The sequence below is a fragment of the Macaca thibetana genome, chromosome 6 (genome assembly GCF_024542745.1).
Source record: "Macaca thibetana thibetana isolate TM-01 chromosome 6, ASM2454274v1, whole genome shotgun sequence".
Taxonomy (NCBI): Eukaryota; Metazoa; Chordata; class Mammalia; order Primates; family Cercopithecidae; genus Macaca; species Macaca thibetana.
In genome coordinates, this window is record NC_065583.1 from 43189854 (window position 1) to 43210172 (window position 20319).

At 44.9% G+C, this 20319-nt stretch overlaps 1 protein-coding gene across 1 annotated transcript in view; it reads left to right on the forward strand.

Moving 5' to 3' along the window:
• Nucleotides 1-11431, forward strand: part of ETF1 (eukaryotic translation termination factor 1) — a 37171-nt gene extending 25740 nt beyond the window's left edge. The window contains exons 4-11 of the mRNA XM_050792975.1: nucleotides 920-1118; nucleotides 2713-2833; nucleotides 4350-4583; nucleotides 5738-5867; nucleotides 6114-6269; nucleotides 6684-6748; nucleotides 8712-8859; nucleotides 9136-11431. Coding sequence (XP_050648932.1) covers nucleotides 920-1118; nucleotides 2713-2833; nucleotides 4350-4583; nucleotides 5738-5867; nucleotides 6114-6269; nucleotides 6684-6748; nucleotides 8712-8859; nucleotides 9136-9218 — 1136 coding nt within the window. The 3' untranslated portion in view covers nucleotides 9219-11431. The remainder of the gene's footprint in view (nucleotides 1-919; nucleotides 1119-2712; nucleotides 2834-4349; nucleotides 4584-5737; nucleotides 5868-6113; nucleotides 6270-6683; nucleotides 6749-8711; nucleotides 8860-9135) is intronic.
• The last annotated feature ends 8888 nt before the right edge of the window (nucleotides 11432-20319 follow it).

Below are 20319 nucleotides of genomic sequence, written 5' to 3' on the forward strand. Positions count from 1 at the left end.
GTGATCCGGCTATGGTGCTTTGTTCACTGATGTTTCCTTCAGTCAGCCATCATCAATGTCTCTTTGCCCTTGGTGGTTAGCTTTTTTGTTTTGTTTTGTTTTTTGTTTATTGAAAGTTAAGTAGGCCAGGCGCAGTGACTCACGCTTGTAATCCCAGCACTTTGGGAAGCTGAGGCAGGTGGATCACTTGAGGTTAGGAATTCGAGACCAGCCTGGGCAACATGGTGAAACCCTGTCTCTACAAAAAATACAAAAGTTAGCCAGGGCTAGTGGCAAACACCTGTAGTCCCATCTCCTCTGGAGGTTGAGGCGGGAGAATCGATTGGACCCGGGAGGTGGGTTGCAGTGAGCCACGATCTTGCTGCTGCACACTCACCTGAGTGACAGAGTGAGACATCATCTCAATTTTTTTTTTTTTTTTCCCGGGATGAGACACAGTCTCTGTCACCCAGAGGCTGAAGTGCAGTAATCCGATCTCAGCTCACCGCAAGCCTGCCAGGTTTAAGCAATTCTTCCACCTCAGCCTCTTGAGTAGCTGGGATTACAGGTGCCCGCTGCCATGCCTGGCTAATTTTTGTATTTTTAGTAGAGACGGGGTTTCACCATGTTGGCCAGGTTGGTCTTGAATCCCTGACGTCGGGTGATCTGCCCACCTTGGCCTCCCAGAGTGCTGGGATTACAGGCGTGAGCCACCATGTCCAGCCTGTTTACTTTAAAGAATAAATCCTACTGAAACATCTCAGAGGAAGTTTTAAAATTAGGGAGAGAGTTCTGCCTGAGAGATATCAGGCTTTTTCTGCTTTATTTAAATTATGACTTAAAGGGTCAGGCAGGGAAAATAGGCTATGGAACATTTTCTATTGATTGAGGAAAAACTGGGTGTGGAATAAAGTAGACAAATTGTTTGTGTTCTTTGCAGTACCTCCAAATGGTCTGGTTGTATACTGTGGAACAATTGTAACAGAAGAAGGAAAGGAAAAGAAAGTCAACATTGACTTTGAACCTTTCAAACCAATTAATACGTCATTGTATTTGTGTGACAACAAATTCCATACAGAGGTAAGAAGTCAAGCCCAGAACATTTTCATCACTCCAGAATTCTTTCCCCACCCCCGTTAGCAGTCAGTGCCCCCTCCCTCCCACTTACCTCTCTCATTCTAAGCAACCACTATGTTTTCTTTCCGTAGATATGCTTGTGCTGGATTTCTTTTATTTATTTATTTATTTATTTATTTATGAGAAGGAGTCTCGCTCTGTCGCCCAGGCTGGAGTGCAGTGGCACGATCTTGGCTCACTGCAAGCTCCGCCTCCCAGATTCAAGGGATTCTCCTGTTTGAGCCTCCTGAGTAGCTGGGATTGCAGGCACATGCCACCACACCCAGCTAATTTTTTTGTGTTTTTAGTAGAGACGAGGTTTAACCACATTGATCAGGCTGGTCTCAGACTCCTGACCTCGTAATCCGCCCGCGTCAGCCTCCCAAAGTACTAGGATTACAGTCATGAGCCACCCTGCCCAGCCTGGACATTTTATATAATAGAATCCTATAGTTTGTGGCCTTTTGTGACTGGCTTCTTTTACTTTATACTTTATACTTTATAGCATTCATCAGTACACTTCATTGCTTTTTATTACCAAGCAGTATTCCATTGTATACATATATGCCATATTTTATATTTTATGTATCTTTTCATCAGTTTTACATTTGGGTTGTTTGCACTGTTTGGCTGTTATGAATAATGCTGCTGTGAACATTCATGGACAAGTTTCTGTGTGACCATACATTTTCATGTTTCTTGGATTTGTGGAATTGTGTAGGTTATATAGTAATTATGTTTAACTCTGAAGAAGTTGCTAGACTGTTTTCCAAACAGTTGTACCATTTTACACAGCTATTTTCAAAAAGTAAGGCAATTTACATTTATTATGACACTAGTCGTTGAGCATGTTTTGAGACAGTCTCACACTGTCACCCAGGCTGGAGTGCAGTGGCGCAATCTTGGCTCACTGCAACCTCCATCTCCATGGTTCAAGCAATTCTTGTGCCTCAAGCCTCCTGAATAGCTGGGATTACAGGTGTGCGCCACCATGCTTGGCTAATTTTTTGTATTTTTTTAGTGGAGACAGAGTTTTGCCATGTTGGCCAGGCTTGTCCCAAACTCCTGGCCTCAAGTGATCTGCTCGCTTCAGCCTCCCAAAGTGTGTGTGTGTGTGTGTGTGTGTGTGTATTTTTTTTTTTTTTAATTTTTGTGGGTACATAGTAGGTGTATGTGGGGTACATGAGATGTTTTGATACAGGCATGCGATGTGAGCTATCACACTATGGAAAATAGAGTACCCATTTCCTCGAGTGTGTGTCCATTGTGTTACAAGCAGTCCAGTTATACTCTTTGAGTTATTGCACTCAGTTTTCACATAACAAATTGTAAACTTTTTAGTAGCAAAACTGTAAGAACTCATTTTCTCCCTTTCCCCATGAAACTTTTGAGTGACAAAGCTGCCATAAGATGAACTTGAACGGTGGAAAGGAAACCTCATTAGAGTGACCTAAATCAGTCAACAGTAGAACAATCAAGAATTCACAGCTGGCTCCTAGTTCAGTCTCTTGCCTTTCATCAACCTAGGAAAAACCTCTACAGTGGAATTAGAACTGACATTTGTCGACAGTTTACAATAGATGATTTTTGCTAACTTGATGGGAAGTCCATTTATAGTTGGATCTTGGTCGACTACATAGACAATCCAGACTGTTTTTCTCTTCACTACCACACTGTACTTACAGCAGATGGTTCTTCAGGGAGCCTCTTAGCCACTGAAACCACTTACCTGTATCTGGTTGGATGAAAGCAGATTTTGAATCTTGTTGATTTAAACAGTGCCAGGTACCCATGTTGTCTGGCTTTTGCTCACTTACTGAGTTAGCCTTATTGGCTTTTTTCCAAACCTTAACTCCTTTTCTAAGATACTGTTTAATCTTGCTAACTTTGTACATTTTAGCTTTAACTGAGAGGGTTATATCCCGTTTATCAGGGTAATTATATATTCTAATAAGGGATAAGCCTGTTCCCTGATAAGCAGATTTATTGAAAACTTCAATCTACCTAACAGGTCATTTTGATAAGGCTGTATTATTAATGTGCAATATTCATATTCAAGGCCTATTTTTTTTTCTTTTTTTTTCTGAGATTGATTTTTGCTCTGTTGCCCAGGCTGGAGTACAGTGGCACGATCTCGGCTCCTTGCACCTTCCACCTCCTGAATTCAAGTGATTCTCCTGCCTCAGCCTCCAGACTAGCTGGGATTACAAGTGTGCACCACCTAAATAATGGGTAAATTTATAAGGAGACAGGGTCTCTGGATCTATCACCCAAGCTGGAGTACAGTGGCACAGTCTTGGCTCACTGTCAACCTACACCTCCCTGACTGAAGCCATTCCAAGTAGCTGGTAGGCACGTGTCACCACGGCCACCTAATTTTTGTATTTTTTTTTGTAGAGACAGTGTTTCGCTGTGTTGCCCAGGCCAGTCTCAAACTCCTGAGCTCAGCCTCCCAAAGTGCTGGGATTACATGTGTGAGCCACCACACCCAGCTCAGAACTCTATATTACAAAACTGAAACTATATCCGTTGAGCAATAATTCCTTGTTCCCCCTTTTTTCCAGCCCCTGGCAACCACCATTTGACTTTTTGTCTCTGATTTTGATTACGCCGGGTACCTCATATAAGTGGAATCATACAGTATTTGTCCTTTTTTTGACAGGGTTATTTCACTTAGCATGTATTCAAGTTTCATCCCTATTGTAGCATGTTTCAAATTTTTCTTTCTTTTTGAGATTGAGTAGTATTAACTGCTGTGTGTAATATTGCTATAAACATGGGCATACAGATATCTTTGTGAAGTCAGAAGTTCGAGACCAGCCCAGCCAAGATGGTGAAACCCTGTCTCTACTAAAAATACAAAAATATGACGGGTGCTTATAATTCCAGCTACTTGGGAGGCTGAGGCAGGAGGATTGCTTGAACCCGGGAGATGGAGGTTGCATTGAGCTGTGATTGTGCCACTGCACTCCAGCCTGGGTGACAGAGCAAGACTCTGTCTCAAAAAAGAAAAAAAGAGAAAACAGTATGATGTGAGGGGAGTGAATCCAGATGATAGGGAGAGAAGCCTCCCGGAATGACGGGTGCCTCACTGGTGCTTATGGCTCTTCTCTTGACATAGAATTAGTAGTCGCTCTCTGAAAACAAGTAGCAGTTTATGCTAAACGTTTAGTTAAGGGAATGGTGATTTTTCTTTGTCCTTTTCTTGGATGATGACATGATTATTTTATTTTTAATTTGAAGACATCTTGTAGTTCTTAATAATTGCCTTTTTCTCTTGCTACTTTTGTGTCAAAGGTAGAGGAGGTCAGTCAGCCTTGCGTTTTGCCCGTTTAAGAATGGAAAAGCGACATAACTATGTTCGGAAAGTAGCAGAGACTGCTGTGCAGCTGTTTATTTCTGGGGACAAAGTGAATGTGGCTGGTCTAGTTTTAGCTGGATCTGCTGACTTTAAAACTGAACTAAGTCAATCTGATATGTTTGATCAGGTAAGTAAGAAGTACATGCTCTATTATGTAAGTCCCTAGGTAGGAGTAGGTGAGTCCTCTGTGTGAGCACTGGAACAGACACATCTTTTTAAAATTCCCTGGGTTAAAAACCTACCTCTGAGTTAAACGGCAGGTTTACAGATGTTTATTAGGAAACATTCCCCTGTGCTTTTCTGAGCCCCTTCTCTTCCGAAATCAACCAGTTTTAGGTGGGCTTCTTATGGATCCTTTGGAGGTCCCTGGTTTAGTTGGGTTGTCAGAATTGGCTGTAGAATGGAGTTTGATTTCAAATAAACTAAAACCTGTTCCTTATTTTCTTTTTCTGATTTATTCTTGGAGATACATAGCAGCAAAGCTCTCAGCAATATGACAGCTGATTCTGCCTAAAGCATTTAAAGCCCATTTTATAACATGGGCTCAGCCATAATACATTTCCAAGGTCTTCTGGAGGAAGTAACCTTACGGTAGAAGGTCCACCAAGGAAATTGCCTTAACACCTTTTTTCTCTTTTTTTTTTTTTTTTTTTTTTTTTTTTTTTTTTGAGACTGGGTCTCGCTGTCTTGCCTAGGCTGAAGTGCAGTGGTGCAATCATGGCTCACTGCAGCCTCGATCTCCCGGATTCAAGTGATCCTCCCAGCTCAGCCTCCCAAGTAGCTGGGACTACAGGGATGTGTCACCATGCCCAGCTAATTTTTGTACTTTTTGGTAGAGGCGAGGTTTCACCATGTTGCCTAGGCTGGTCTCAGTATTCCTGGACTCAAACTGTCTGCCTGTCCTAGCTTCCCAAAGTGCTGGGATTATAGATGTGAGCCACCCTACCCAGCCCGTCTTAACTTCCGTTACCTTATTTTGCAGGAGCCAGTGGTTCCCCCTTTCCTCCACAATAACTTATTTTTGTTTGAACTTAATGAGTTGTCCTATAGTAGGTCTAATAAAATGTGTGATGTAATTGGCTGGGAAAGTTTACCCTGGCAGTGCTGTTCACTGTAAGAGCAGCTTTTGATTAAACTGGGCTCCTTCCCCATATTTAGACTTCAGTGATCATAATGCTGAGCTTTGCATGCCATTGAGAGTTAGTGGGTTTGGGTAAAGGTGTTTTAATAATATTTTAAATAAGTACCAATAAATACTAATAATTTTTTTTTGTGTGTCAGAGGTTACAATCAAAAGTTTTAAAATTAGTTGATATATCCTATGGTGGTGAAAATGGATTCAACCAAGCTATTGAGTTATCTACTGAAGTCCTCTCCAACGTGAAATTCATTCAAGAGAAGAAATTAATAGGTATCGGTGAAATGCAACTGCATATTCTGTGAAATGTTTTCGTGTGTGTGTGTGTACGTATATACGTGTTTGTATGTATGAGACAAGGTACCAAAAATGTAAAAAGAGGATATTTAGTATTTTTATTAATTCTTTTGCCTCAGTGAAAGCATTATTTTTTATCTTCTGTAGTCACTAGGTTGAATAGGTATGTTTGTATCTACTAGGGAAACTTATTATGTCCTGTTGACTGATCCCTAATCACAGGACGATACTTCGATGAAATCAGCCAGGACACGGGCAAGTACTGTTTTGGTGTTGAAGATACACTAAAGGCTTTGGAAATGGGAGCTGTAGAAATTCTAATAGTCTATGAAAATCTGGATATAATGAGATATGTTCTTCATTGCCAAGGCACAGAAGGTATGAGAATTAGAAAATAAGATTGCTATTTGTTACTGAGCCAGGAAGCCTGGGGTGGAGATTGGGAGGGATGGCTGATTTCAGGAGCGGTCAGAAGGTAGATCTACCCCTTGTTCCCTGCTCCTTCAGTCTGTAGTACATTCCTGCATAGATTTTTCTGCTTGAACTGTTTAACGTCTGCTTAAGATTGTTAAATCTGCTGAGGACCAGGACTGTATCTTGAGCATCTCTGATGTTCCTTATGGTTGAAGCACTGTACCTAGTAGACACTCAGTGTATGCTAACATGCTTATGGAAAAAAGGTTGAGAGATTGAGTCCCTGAGCCCTTTTCTCATCTAACCTCATCTTACAGAGCTTACACAGATTAGTATATGAGAGCCAGGTTAACACATTTTTTTCTCCTAATACTACAGAGGAGAAAATTCTCTATCTAACTCCAGAGCAAGAAAAGGATAAATCTCATTTCACAGACAAAGAGGTATGTGATTATTTTCTTGGTTTGATGATACATGCAAGCATAAATCCATGTGCTAGAGCACTGGCGGTGTAGAGGGTGAGCTTTGGGAAACCAAACCTCATACTAATTGGGGGTGCTGTGGGAGGTGGTCATCTCCTATCTGCCACATACAAATCTGACTTCAGGGAAGGAGGCCAAATCATAGTTACTGCAGCTTTTTTTTTTTTTTTTTTTTTTTTTTTTTTTTTTCCCCCCCTGGAGACAGGGTCTTGCTCTGTTGCCCAAGCTAGAGTACAGTGGCATGATCTCGGTTCACTGCAACTTCCATCTCCTGGACTCAAATGATCCTCTTGCCTCAGCCTCTCTAGTAGCTGGGACTACAGGCATACACCACCATACCCAACTAATTTTCAAATTTTTTGTAGAGGGGGGTTTTCACCATGTTGCCCTGGGCTGGTCTCGAACTCCTGAGCTCAAGCAGTCCGCTTACCTCGGCCTCCCAAGTGGTGGGATTACAGGTGTGAGCCACCGTACCCGGTCTTTTTTTTTTTTTTTTTTTTGAGATAGTGTCCTGGTCTGTCACTCAGGCTGGATTCAGTGGCACAATCATAGCTCACTGTAACCTCGAACCCCTGGGCTCAAGCAATCCTTCTGCTTCAGTCTGCTGAGTAGTCAGAAGTACAGGCACAAACCCTCATGCCCTTTTTTGAGACGGAGTTTTGCTCTTGTCGCCCAGGCTGGAGTGCGGTGGTGCAATCTCAGCTTACTGCTACCTCCACTCCTGGGTTCAGGCAATTCTCCTGCCTCAGTCTCCCGAGTAGCTGGGACCTCAGGTGATCCACCTGCCTCAGCCTCCCAAAATGCTGGGATTACAGGCGTGAGCCACCGTGCTGGGCAGCCTTATTTTTTATAGAAATGGGCTCTTGTGTTCACCAGGCTGGTCTTGACCTCCTGGGCTCAAGTGATCCTCCTGTGTTGGTTTTCCAAAGTGGTGAGATTACAGGTGTGACCCACCATGCCTGGCCTGGTTTTTTGTTTGTGTTTGTCTTTGTTTGTTTGTTTTTTAGACAGTCTCCCTCTGTCTCCCAGGCTGGAGTGCAGTGGCACGATCTCAGCTCACTGCAAGCTCCGCCTCCCGAGTTCACGCCATTCTTCAGTCTCAGCCTCCCAAGTAACTGGGACTACAGGCGCCCGCCACCGCGCCCGGCTATTTTTTTGTATTTTTAGTAGAGACGGGGTTTCACCGTGTTAGCCAGGATGGTCTCAATCTCCTGACCTCGTGATCCGCCCGCCTCGGCCTCCCAAAGTGCTGGGATTACAGGCTTGAGCCACCGCGCCCGGCCCCTCTTTGTTTTTAAGTAGTTAAGCAATCAGGAAAACATTTCATTATCCTTGAAATTTAATAGGGAGGAAAATGTAATTTGCATAATGTCTCTCCTGCAGTATGAAACCTGTGCTGCTTTCTTCACTTGATCAGCTCTTCCACTGCAGTGGCTTCTCTGGTTTGCTCTAAATGCATCACAGCAGTTGAAAGTATCACTCTCCTGTATGAGATAGGTTTAAATGGTAGCTTCCTCAAATTCTGGTTTGGAGAGCTTTGTTCTCTATGAGGCCACTCCCAAAAGCAGTCCTGGCCTGTCTCTTCGGGGTCATTGAATGGGGTGCTGCTTAGAGACTCTACAACAGCCTGACTTCTAGAGTCAGCAGTAGCAATCATAAGCTGAAAACCCACTGAGTGTTTGTGTTGGTATTTCATGGCTGAGGGTAGAGTCTGAGGAGAAGTGTTGTTTGAAATAATCCAAATTTCTCTGCTTATGTCCATTATGTTATCAAAACCAGAGATGACTTACAGAGCTTTACACACAGACATGCCTATAAGTGGGAGGATGAGAGTGATAGGTGGGCAAGGGGCTGTGAGAGGGGCTAATTAGCCTTCATATATCCTAATCCCCCCTGTTTTTGTATCTCATGGTCACCCCTGTAGACCGGACAGGAACATGAGCTTATCGAGAGTATGCCCCTGTTGGAATGGTTTGCTAACAACTATAAAAAATTTGGAGCTACGTTGGAAATTGTCACAGATAAATCACAAGAAGGGTCTCAGTTTGTGAAAGGATTTGGTGGAATTGGAGGTGAGTAGCAAATCAGCAAACCAAACTTAAAACCAGGGTCTCAGGCCAAGGTCACTCCTGGCTAGCCCTGCTTCAGGCGAGGTGCTCATTATCTGCTGAGATAGGTGATTGACGCAGCAGGTGCAGGTTCCTAATTTGGACCCATGTTTATTATTGCCTCTTTGTTTTCTGTAATTCTGCAAGAGAATGAGGCTTCCCTTATTAGAGTGACCAGCCCCCTACACACATGCCCATTCCGTGAACACAGGTAATTTACCTTTTGGTTTGTTTCCCCAGGTATCTTGCGGTACCGAGTAGATTTCCAGGGAATGGAATACCAAGGAGGAGACGATGAATTTTTTGACCTTGATGACTACTAGGTAGTCGACATGGGTCCGGCAAAATGTGCCTCACCCTCCAGCATCCAACCCAAGGAGCATACCCATGGTGGAATCCAAACAGATCCCTGCCTTACAATTGGAACATTTCCAGAACTTAATCCATGAGCATTGGATATTGAAAAGAAAACCGAAACAAAACCAGACCCAGCCCTACACTTTGGTTTGTCATGGTGTCAGCGCAGCAGCCTACAACTAAGTTCCTAAATGCCACTTTGGACTAATTTAAAAAAGAATCCCAGTTTTTACTTTTACTCGATGGTGAAATTGGTTGCTCTTGTATTTTATGAAAAAAAATGATTTTTTTAACCTTCATACATAGAAGCAAAAATACTTTAACTGCTGTAAACCTTCAAAAGTTAATAGAAGTGAGATCATACTGGTTTGTTTCTTATTTTGATTGGAGAAAAATTAAATTGCTGCATTTCGCAGTGACCCATTTACATGGCATTCTCAGCTTAGACTGCATAAGAAGAAATATATGTGGTGAAATGTTGGAACCATTTCTCTCTTGGTCTCTGTTTAATGTTGAAAGGGTGAGCTAATAGGAGGCACTTTCAACTTCTCTCCCTCACGCTACCCCGTCCCCTCCAGACTGGCAGTTTCAAGGATGCAAATTGCATTGCAAAATCAAACTGACTCATGAAGCATTTGGGCCAGTGCACTGTTTACTTCCATCTGTTTGCAGACACATTTGTGCCCGGCGTTTGGGAGCCCTTTGTATCAGTGTTCTGACGGGGGTCCCTATAACCTTAACCTACTCGAAACCAGTTTGGGATGGATATGATGGGGCTTCTGTGCTATTGCTGGGATTGGGAGAAATAAAACATGCAATTTAAGTGGAAGCGAAGAAATTTAAAGAGGATTTTATTTTGCTTGGGTCAATCCTTGTTAAAAGGGAGGTGGATGTGTTTTCCTTGTGTTGGATGGCATGAGATTATGTGAATGTTTTGATTTATTAAAATGAACTGCAAGGTTTTTCACAGGAACGACAGACATGTATGACTGCATGTAATTATAAACTCCTGACCTCCTGGTGGGGTTGGAGCATCTTTTTCAAATGTGGGACTTCCAAGCACCTCTCACATGAGAAATGAGGGGCGGGTGGGAAGGGATGGGACACAGCTTCTGGCACCATGGATTTAAGACCATGTTGGATCCAAAAGTTGGCCTGAAACCCTGAAGCTTATGCGTCACAGCTGGGCTGTAAGTCAGACTTGAACCCAGCTGACATGCAGGGTCATGGCGTGCCCAAGGTGGTGACAGTTGAACAAAGTGTATAGTATGTGCCCAGTGGTAGCAATGGAAAAAAGTATACCAAACAGACTTTGAAGGACCAAAGGTTTTAAAAGTCAATTGGTATCACCTCCACACTGACTATAGGGTAGTGGGGTGCATTTGGTTTTCAAATTGGGTACTTTTAACACTTTAGTGCCTGACTGCTGTTCTTTACTGACTTGATTCAGTCACTCGTAGCTTTATTGGTCTGAACCAGCTCCTTGTTCCCAGGTTACAGACCTGCCTATCGTTCCAATAATCCTGTTTCACTTGAATGAAGGGAGTATGTCTTAAATGTAAAGTTTCTGGTTCTCACACTGTACTCTGAGGTCCAAATACTGTCTGTCAATGTGTAACCTGATGTCTCAACCCCCAGTGAGAAGAGTCCATTATTTGGTGTTCACCAGCGTGGGAGACTTCACCGGAACAGGCTTTTTTGCTTTGGGCTCTGCTATTTGTTTGCAGAACACCCAAGAGCGAGCAAACATGCTCTCTTCACAGCAGTACCTGAGGGTTTCGCCATTGTAAATGGGTCTGATGTGATAGGACAAGACCAGAGAAATTGGATGTAAATTTACATTTTTGAATATGCTTGTTGTTTCACATGATACATTTAGGGTATGCAGCTCCTTTTGTAGTTTTTATTTTTACTATTTAAGTTTGGAAATGATGCCAAATTTTTGTATTTCTTTAATCAGTGTGTTCTCTTCGGTGATATATATTGCATTATATATTGATGTGTGTATCAATATATACTGATATGTATTACACTTACACATACAAACACATAAATAAGAGGGGGTGAAAACCGTAGCCTTTGCATTCTCTATAGCCTCTGCAGAGAGATCCTAAGCAGCAAAATCTTGGTGTTGTGATGTACAGAAATGGAGAAGAGTATTAAACCATATTTAAGAATATACTTTGTGTGCTTGAGATTTTTTAGGACTGGTCTAGAAAGGCCTGAACTGTGGAGACAGTGAGTTCTCCAAGGCATACCTCAGATTAGTCATGCCCAGTAGCGTTTCAGCCTTGGATTTGAGTTGTGTTTACTACATTTGTCTATGGAAAGGTATATGCAAAGTTTTTCTGAGGTCACAATCCCAGAGTTATGGTAGAGGAAGAAGGTTCAGGTTGCTGGGGCCACACTAATTTGTATTCTCCCCCATTCTACATGCATGCCAAAGGGAATCTTGCTTCCTTTTTTTTTTTGTTTGTTTGTTTGTTTGTTTAAGGTATGTTAAGTGTATTATTCCATAACCCAGCATCCCATGGAGGTACCCAATTTTACAGGTGATGAAACAGAACAAAAGAAGGTTAAGTAGCAGCTCTTTAGTGATAACACCAAAATTTTATCCCAGGCCTTATTCCAAAGTTATCTCTGTATCTGTCTTTGAGTCCTATAATAGAATGGTCCAGATGGAATAGCAGAAACTAGGCCTGGGCCCTCTCCCTCCCACGCTCCTTCATCTTACATACCTTACACTGGGTAGGAGAGTAGTAGCCCATCCAAGAACAGGTGCTGGTCCAGTAGAGCAGGGCTCCTAGGCCAGGTTCAGAGCAGAAGAGGGTTTGTTTTCTTTGTTTTCCCCCAAGGTTGAGGTGCTTAGAGAGCCTCTTTGGTAGTTTAGGAAGCCTAGTTGAGGAGCCAAGGTGGTGCATGGTTTGCTTTCTCTAGGTTTGAGAAAACTGTTTTAAATAAAATTGACCAGTAATGGCACTTGGCATAGTTTTCACCCATTTTCTCACCTGATCTAGATGATAGCCCTGACAACGAAACTCAATTACCAGCTGGGAAGGGGCGAACATGCCTGTGCTGGTGGAAGTGTAATTTTCCCTCCTAATGCATGTCTAGGTGCTGTTCTTGAAGACAAAATTGTTGGAAGGCAGCACAGTGGTGCAGGATGTATGGGCTGTGGTGCTTGCCTGTCTGGGCCTGCAGCACTTGCCATCTTTTGTTCTCTGACTCCAAGACGCATGCCATGACACTCCCAGACAGCCACGGTGGATTCAGGGCTGAGAGCCAAGGTGGAATTTAAGCCTCATGCCAGCTTCTCCTTTGTTGCCAACTTGAGTGAATGCCAGCTGGGATTTCTGCCTGCCAAGTCCAGTCCTGATGGGACTGGGTCTCAGGGGACCTGGGAACTGAACAGCCAAGTGGTATGGGAGCATCCGATTAGAGCTAGGCAAGCAGGGCACAGTTGCTTGTTTTGTGGCAGTTTGGGTGCTGCAAGTTGCTGAGGATGTGGCTGAATAACAGGAACTAGAAATACAGGTGAAAACAATTCACCACCTCCAGGGTTCTCTGTAAATCAAGTCTAAAACCGTGTCTGGTGAATTGAATTTCAGATACAGCCATCTCCAGGAGTCCTTCCCTGAAACTGGCAGGTTTACCTGGGGCTTAGCTAAGAGCCCAGAACCAAACAAGGGAGTTAAGCTCTGGTTCTGCCAGGCACCGTGGCTCATGCTTGTAAACCCAACACTTTGGGAGGCCAAGGCAGGTGGATCACCCGAGATCAGGAGTTCAAGACCAGCCTGACCAACATGGTGAAACTGTGACTCTACTGAAATTAGCCGGACAGGTGGCAGGCGACTGTAATCCCAGCTACTCAGGAGGCTGAGGCACAAGGATTGCTTGAACCTGGGAGATGGAGGCTGTAGAGACGAGATAGCACTACTGCACTCCAGCCTGGGCGACAACGAGACTGTCTCAAAAAAAAAAAAAAAAAAAAAAGCTCTGGCCCTGTCTTTGCTGTTAACTGGGTTTGTGACTTCACAGTATCAGACAGTCCCTGAATCTGAAGTGCCGTGCTCGCCAGCTTCCCGGGAAGCTATCAGGAGAGCGCAGTAGGAAGCAGGATCTCTGAGGTCTGAGGTAGAAATCCTGGCTCCACTTGAGAGGCTGGCAAATTATTCCATGTCTTTGAGTAACAGTTTCACCACCTGTAATAAGGATTAAATGGAGTAAGGCACATGAAAGCACTTAGCAAGGACTGGAATGGCAGCTACTCGTGGTTCCTACACTCCCAACCTTGGTCCTCTGGAAGTGGCCAGGGAAAGTTTGTGCTGGTGACCACAAGGTGGTGCTATAGAGTTAAGGACGCTGACGAAGAAATTTGCTTCATCTGAAGTAGGGGGGATTTCTGACAAGCATTAAGAGGTGCCTGGGACAGCTTGCTTTGCCCTTAAATTTTGGGAAAGTGGAGAGGGCAGGTTAACAAAGGAGTAGGGATGAGTGAACGGAGAGGAGAGCCCAGGAGTCTCAGTCCAGCTCTGCCCAGTTTTCTTACTCCTCATTCTGGGCTTTGAGCTATCCGTCTGTGAAGTAACTATAGTCACTGACATTTGTTGAACGGTTATGTAATCCTTAGAAAAACGTAGTGAGGGAGATGCTGTTTATATCTTCCCATCCACGTTCTACTAAGTGGCAAAATCTGGGACTCAAAGTCAGGTCTGTTTGGTTCCAAAGCCAGTGCAAATGCAGGTCATCCCTACAGAGTGAAGTAAAACAGCATGAAGAAGGGCTTCTTGGGGGGCCCTTGGCCCCAAGTAGGTGAGCAAGGAAGTGATGAGAAGGCAAAGCTGCACCTGGGAATGTCAAGCCCATTCTCAGAAAGGACTAGAGTCTCTTTTTTTTTTTTTTTTTTTTTTTTTTTTTTTGAGACGGAGTCTGGCTCTGTGGCCCGGGCTGGAGTGCAGTGGCCGGATCTCAGCTCACTGCAAGCTCCGCCTCCCGGGTTTACGCCATTCTCCTGCCTCAGCCTCCCGAGTAGCTGGGACTACAGGCGCCCGCCACCGCGCCCGGCTAGTTTTTTGTATTTTTTAGTAGAAACGGGGTTTCACCGTGTTAGCCAGGATGGTCTCAATCTCCTGACTTCGTGATCTGCCCGTCTCGACCTCCCAAAGTGCTGGGATTACAGGCTTGAGCCACCGCGCCCGGCCAGGACTAGAGTCTCTTTCGACCGTAGTCCTTAGTGTACGGCCACACCTTTATATAGCTTTTCTCTACAGTACCCAATACTTAGACTTCTTAAGGAATTATCATTTTAGCACTTTTTTTTTTTTTAATTGAGACAGGGTCTCACTCTGTCACCCAGGCTGGAATGCAGTGGTGCAATCTTGGCTCACTGGAGCCTCAACCTCCCAGGATCAAACAATCCTCCCACCTCAGTCTCCTGAGTAGCTGGGACTACAGGCACACGCGGCCACACCTAATTTGTGAGGTTTTTGTTGTTGTTGTTGTTTTTGTAGAGATGAGGTTTCGCCATGTTGCCCAGTCTGGACTTTTTTTTGAGACGGAGTCTTGCTTTGTTTGTCGCCCAAACTGGAGTGGAGTGGCACGATCTCGGCTCACTGCAAACTCTGCCTCCCAGGTTTATACCATTCTCCTGCCTCAGCCTCCTGAGTAGCTGGGACCACAGGCGCCCGCCACCATGCCTGGCTAATTTTTTGTATTTTTTTTAGGAGAGGCGGGGTTTCGCTGTGTTAGCCAGGATGGTCTTGATCTCCCGACCTCGTAATTCGCCTGCCTCAGCCTCCCAAAGTGCTGGGATTACAGGTGTGAGCCACTGCACCAGCCTGTTCTTGAACTCCTGATCTCAAGTGATCAGCCTGCCTCAGCCTCCCAAAGTGTTGGGATTCCAGGTGTGTGCCACTGTGCGGGGCCCCTTAATTTTAGCACTAGGAAGGGTCTTGCACCTTACCTATTCCAGTCCCCTCAATGAAGACAGAAGACAACAGGTCAGAGAGCAACACAGTGACCTGTCAGGCTCATGCAGCAAATTAGCAGAGCCGACATGAACACTTGCTGCAACTCCAGATTCAGTGCTCTTAACAGCTGGATGATCTTCTTATTCTTCATCCAGGCCTTGTTCTCTCCAATGTTATAAATGAGAGAAGGGACAATTGGAGGGAGCACATGGCCTGAAACCAAAGAGCTAGGAGAGGAAAGGTGGCCAACATCCAGATGGAGTTATAAAAGCTGTTTGAAGTCACTTCCCTGTGAGTCAAGGTTGGCTTGGGTGTGTAGATCAACTTGCTTCTCCAGCCCCCGGGCTTCCAAATTAGCCCCATCTAGCTCTCCCTGACTGCCACAGACTTCCAGCTCCTCCCACTCGGCTGAGATACTATACCTAGCCCCTTCTGCTTGCCTCTCCATCCCTGCCCAAAGGAAAGCTAGAGGGCAAACCCGTTTCCAAGGAAGCCAGGAGAATAAGGAAGGAGGGTGGAAACTTGAGAGAAAGGCTCCAAGCAGGAATGGCAAGGATCTTCTGAGAGGCAAAGATGCAGAGATATTCCCATTCCTGGGAGGCATGAGGAGAAATCAGGGCTTGATGATGCCAGGACGCTCTGCCCCATGTTATATGACTGTCCAGACCCAAAGACATGCCCAGCCTAGGCTCCCTGGTGGGGAAAGGGGAGGCAAGATGAACCAGCTGGGGTGGGCCTGGAGGGCCTGCATAGGGGGGCTCTTTGTAATAAGGCAGGATGTTGCCTGGGAGAGAGTTGCTTCTCCAGATAAAGACGAATTCCTGTGCTCAGGGCTAGAGGCCCTTCCTAGCACCCGTCGGGCTCTGATTCTGAAAGGTAACATGGAAGGAGTTCTCCCCTATGGAAGGAGTGCTACCCCAGTCTCCTCCAGCCTTCTCCACAGATGCACTCCACTGCTGCCTCTATTCCTTAAATGAGACTTGGGTTAAGTCAGTCTCATTCCTTGACTCAGCAAGCATTTAGACATGTCCTAGGTCCTGCGTGAGATTCAGTGGCGAACAGTGGAGGTGCACACCCTGCCCTTCGGTGTTGAAGGTTCAGCAGTGGAGACTCTGAACAAGACTCTGAACAGGGAATGGCAATGAAGAGCGGGGAATGTTAAAGGACAAGGGGAGTGCAGGGTGGCTCCTTCCTCCTCTGGGGGTGCTAGGTCTATGTTGCGACCTGGATTAGCTGGAGAGATGAGAGGGTAAGTTTGGAGAGGCAGGTGGATCAGTCCTGACTGGATCCAAAGGCCAGGAAGACATTCCGATTTCAGGACACAGTGTTTTCTTTTTTCTTTCTTTTTTTTTTTTTTTTTAATTTTTTTTTTATTTGAGACGGAGTCTCACTCTGTCGCCAGGCTGGAGTGCAATGGCATGCTCTATGTTCACTGCAACCTCCACCTCCTAGGTTCAAGCGATTCTCCTGCCTCAACCTCCCAAGTAGCTGGGACTACAGGTGTGCGCCACCATGCCTGGCTAATTTTTTAGTGGAGACGGGGTTTCACCATGTTGGCCAGGATGGTCTCCATCTCCTAACCTCATCATCCGCCTGCCTTGGCCTCCCAAAGTGCTGAGATTACAGGCGTGAGCCACTGCACCCGGCTAAGACACTGGTTTTTTCATCCTGCTATCATTTCTGTGGTTTGTTTATTAACAGCTTTATTGAGGTATAATTTATAATCTATAAAATTAACCCACTGTAGGTATAGTTTGGCTATTTATTTTTAAAAGTAAATGTGTGTAGGCCAGGCCTACACACCTGGCCTCACGCCTGTAATCCCAGCAGTTTGGGAGGCTGAGGCAGGCAGATCACTTGAAGCCGGAAGTTCAAGACCAGCCTGGCCATCATGGTGAAACCCCGTCTCTACTAAAAATACAAAAATTAGCTGAGTGTGGTGGTGTAGGCCTGTAGCCCCAGCTACTCCGGAGGCTGAGGCAAGAGAATATCTTGATCCCGGAAGGTGGAGGCTGCAGTGAGCCAAGATCCTGCCACTGCACTCCAGCCTGGGTGACAGTGAGACTCTGTCTCAAAAAAAAAAAAAGTAAAAGTAAATGTGTATAGTTATGTAAACATCCCACAACTCACAACTCAATGTTCAGCATCCCAAAAAGATTATTTGTGCTCTTTTGCAGTCAATCTCTGTTTCCACATGCAACCTGGGCAACTGCTGCTGATCAATCTACTTGCTTTGGTTTTTTTTTTTTTTTTTTTTTTTTTTTGGAGACAGAGTCTCACTCTGTCGCCCAGGCTGGAGTGCAGTGGCGCGATCTCAGCTCACTGCAACCTCTGCCTCCCAGGTTCAAGCCATTCTTATGCCTTAGCCTCCTGAGTAGCTGGGACTACAGGTGCCTGCCACCACACCCAGCTAATTTTGCTATTTTTAGTAGAGACAAGGTTTCACCATATTGGCCAGGCTGGTCTCAAACTCCTGGCCTCACGTCATCTGCCCATCTCGACCTCCCAAAGTGCTGGGATTGTAGGCATTAGCCACCATGTCCAGCTGCTACAGATCTGCTTTCTACCTCTACAGTTCTGGCCTTCCTAGAAATTTTTATATTAATGGAAAAGCACAACATGTAGTCTTTTATGTGAAGCTTCTTTCATTTAGATAAATTTTTGAGATACACCTATCTTTCTTTCTTTTTTTTTTTGAGATGGAGTCTCACTCTGTCACCTAGGCTGGAGTGCAGTGGCTCATTAACAGCTCAATAACAGCCTTGATCTCCTGAGTTCAAGTGATCCTCTACCCTCAGCCTCCCAAGTAGCTGGGATTACACCATCATGTCGGGCTATTTTTTTGTAGATATATTTTTGTATAGAGATGGGGTCTCCTTATGCTGCCCAGGCTGGTCTTGAACTCCTAACTCTAAGTGATCTTCCCGCCTCAGCCTCCGAAAGTGCCGGGATTACAGGTATGAGTCACCATGCCCAGCCTGTTGCATGTTCATTTTTATTGTTGAGTAGTATGATACACGAAGAAATACATATACAAGTCTTTGCTCCACCTCTTTCCTGGCATGCGGCTCCTAAAACCCATGGAATCTCCAGAGTGATGACAGTGTCTTTTCTATGCTAATAAGATTACTGATGGGCCGGGCGCGGTGGCTCAAGCCTGTAATCCCAGCACTTTGGGAGGCCGAGACGGGCGGATCACAAGGTCAGGAGATCGAGACCATCCTGGCTAACACGGTGAAACCCCGTCTCTACTAAAAAAAATACAAAAATCTAGCCGGGCGAGGTGGCAGGCGCCTGTAGTCCCAGCTACTCGGGAGGCTGAGGCAGGAGAATGGCGTGAACCCAGGAGGCAGAGCTTGCAGTGAGCTGAGATCCGGCCACTGCACTCCAGCCTGGGCAACAGAGCGTCTCTGTCTCAAAAAAATTTTGAGACTCCGTCTCAAAAAAAAATAAATTAATTAATTTAAAAAAAAAAAGATTACTGATGACTGGGGACCCCTAGGTAGCTTCAAGATGGGGACTGGTGACCAGAAAGACCAGAACGTGATCAGAGAGTAGAACTTTTGGGCCAGGCGCGGTGGCTCACACCTGTAATCCCAGCACTTTGGGAGGCCAAGGTGGGCAGATCATTTGAGGTTAGGAGTTTGAGACCAGCCTGACTAACATGGTGAAATCCCGTCTCTACTAAAAATACAAAAAACATTAGCTGAGTGTGATGGCATATGCCTGTAATCCCAGCTATTCAGGAGGCTGAGGCAGGAGAATCGCTTGAACCCAGGAGGCGAAGGTTGCAGTGAGTCAAGATTGCTCCACCGCACTCCAGCCTGGGCAACAGAGCTAGACCTATCTCAAAAAAAAAAAAAAAAAAAAAAAAAAAAAAAGGTGGAGCTTTCAGCACCTGCCTCCCACCTCCAGAGAGGGGAGAGGGGCTGGAGGTTGAATTAATCACTGATGGCCAATGATTTCATCAATCATCCCTATATAATGAGACCTCCATAAAACCCCCTAAATGACACAGTTCAGGAAGCTTCCAGGTTGGTGAACACATTGAAGTGCTGGGAGGGTAGCATGCCCAGAGAGAGGATGAAAGTTCTGCACCCATACCTTGCCCTATGCATCTGTTCTGTTGACTGTCCCTGAGTTGTATCCCTTATAATAACCTACCATAATGTGTAGATTTTTCCTGAGTTCTGTGAAGTGTTCTAGCAAATTATCAAACTTGAAGAGGGGGTGATGGGAACCCCTTATAGCCAGTTAGTCAGAAGTACAGGTGGTAACTTGTGACTGGCATCTGATATTGGGGCAGTCTTATGGAACTGAACCCTTAATCTGTGGGGTCTGCTAACTTAGGGTAGTTAGTGTCAGAATTGAGTTGAATTGTAGGACACCCAGTTGTGTCTGGAGAGTTGGAGAATTAGTTGATGTGGGAACAAAACTCCACACATTTGGTGTCAGAAGTGTTGTGGGTAAAACAGCACAAAAGTAGTATTCCATTGTATGAATATACCACATTTTGTTTATCTCTTCCACTGGTGGATATTTGGACGGTGTCCAGTTTTTTGCTGTTTGAATAATGCTGCTATGAACATTCATGTACTGGTCTTTATGTGAATATATGTTTTTTGTTTCTCATGGGTTGATATTGTGTATCTTTGGAGAAATGTCTATTCAACTCCTTTGCCCATCTTGAATTGGTTTATCTTGTTGAGTTGTAACAGTTCTTTATATTCTAGACACCAAACCCTTATGAGATATATTATTTGCAAGTATTTTTACTTTCTTTTTTTTTTTTTTTTTTTTTTTTTTTTTGAGACGGAGTCTCGCTCTGTCACCCAGGCTGCAGTGCAGTGGCCGGATCTCAGCTCACTGCAAGCTCCGCCTCCCGGGTTCACGCCATTCTCCTGCCTCAGCCTCCCGAGTAGCTGGGACTACAGGCGCCCGCCACCTCGCCCGGCTAGTTTTTGTATTTTTTTTTTAGTAGAGACGGGGTTTCACCGTGTTAGCCAGGATGGTCTCGATCTCCTGACGTCGTGATCCACCCGTCTCGGCCTCCCAAAGTGCTGGGATTACAGGCTTGAGCCACCGCGCCCGGCCTTTT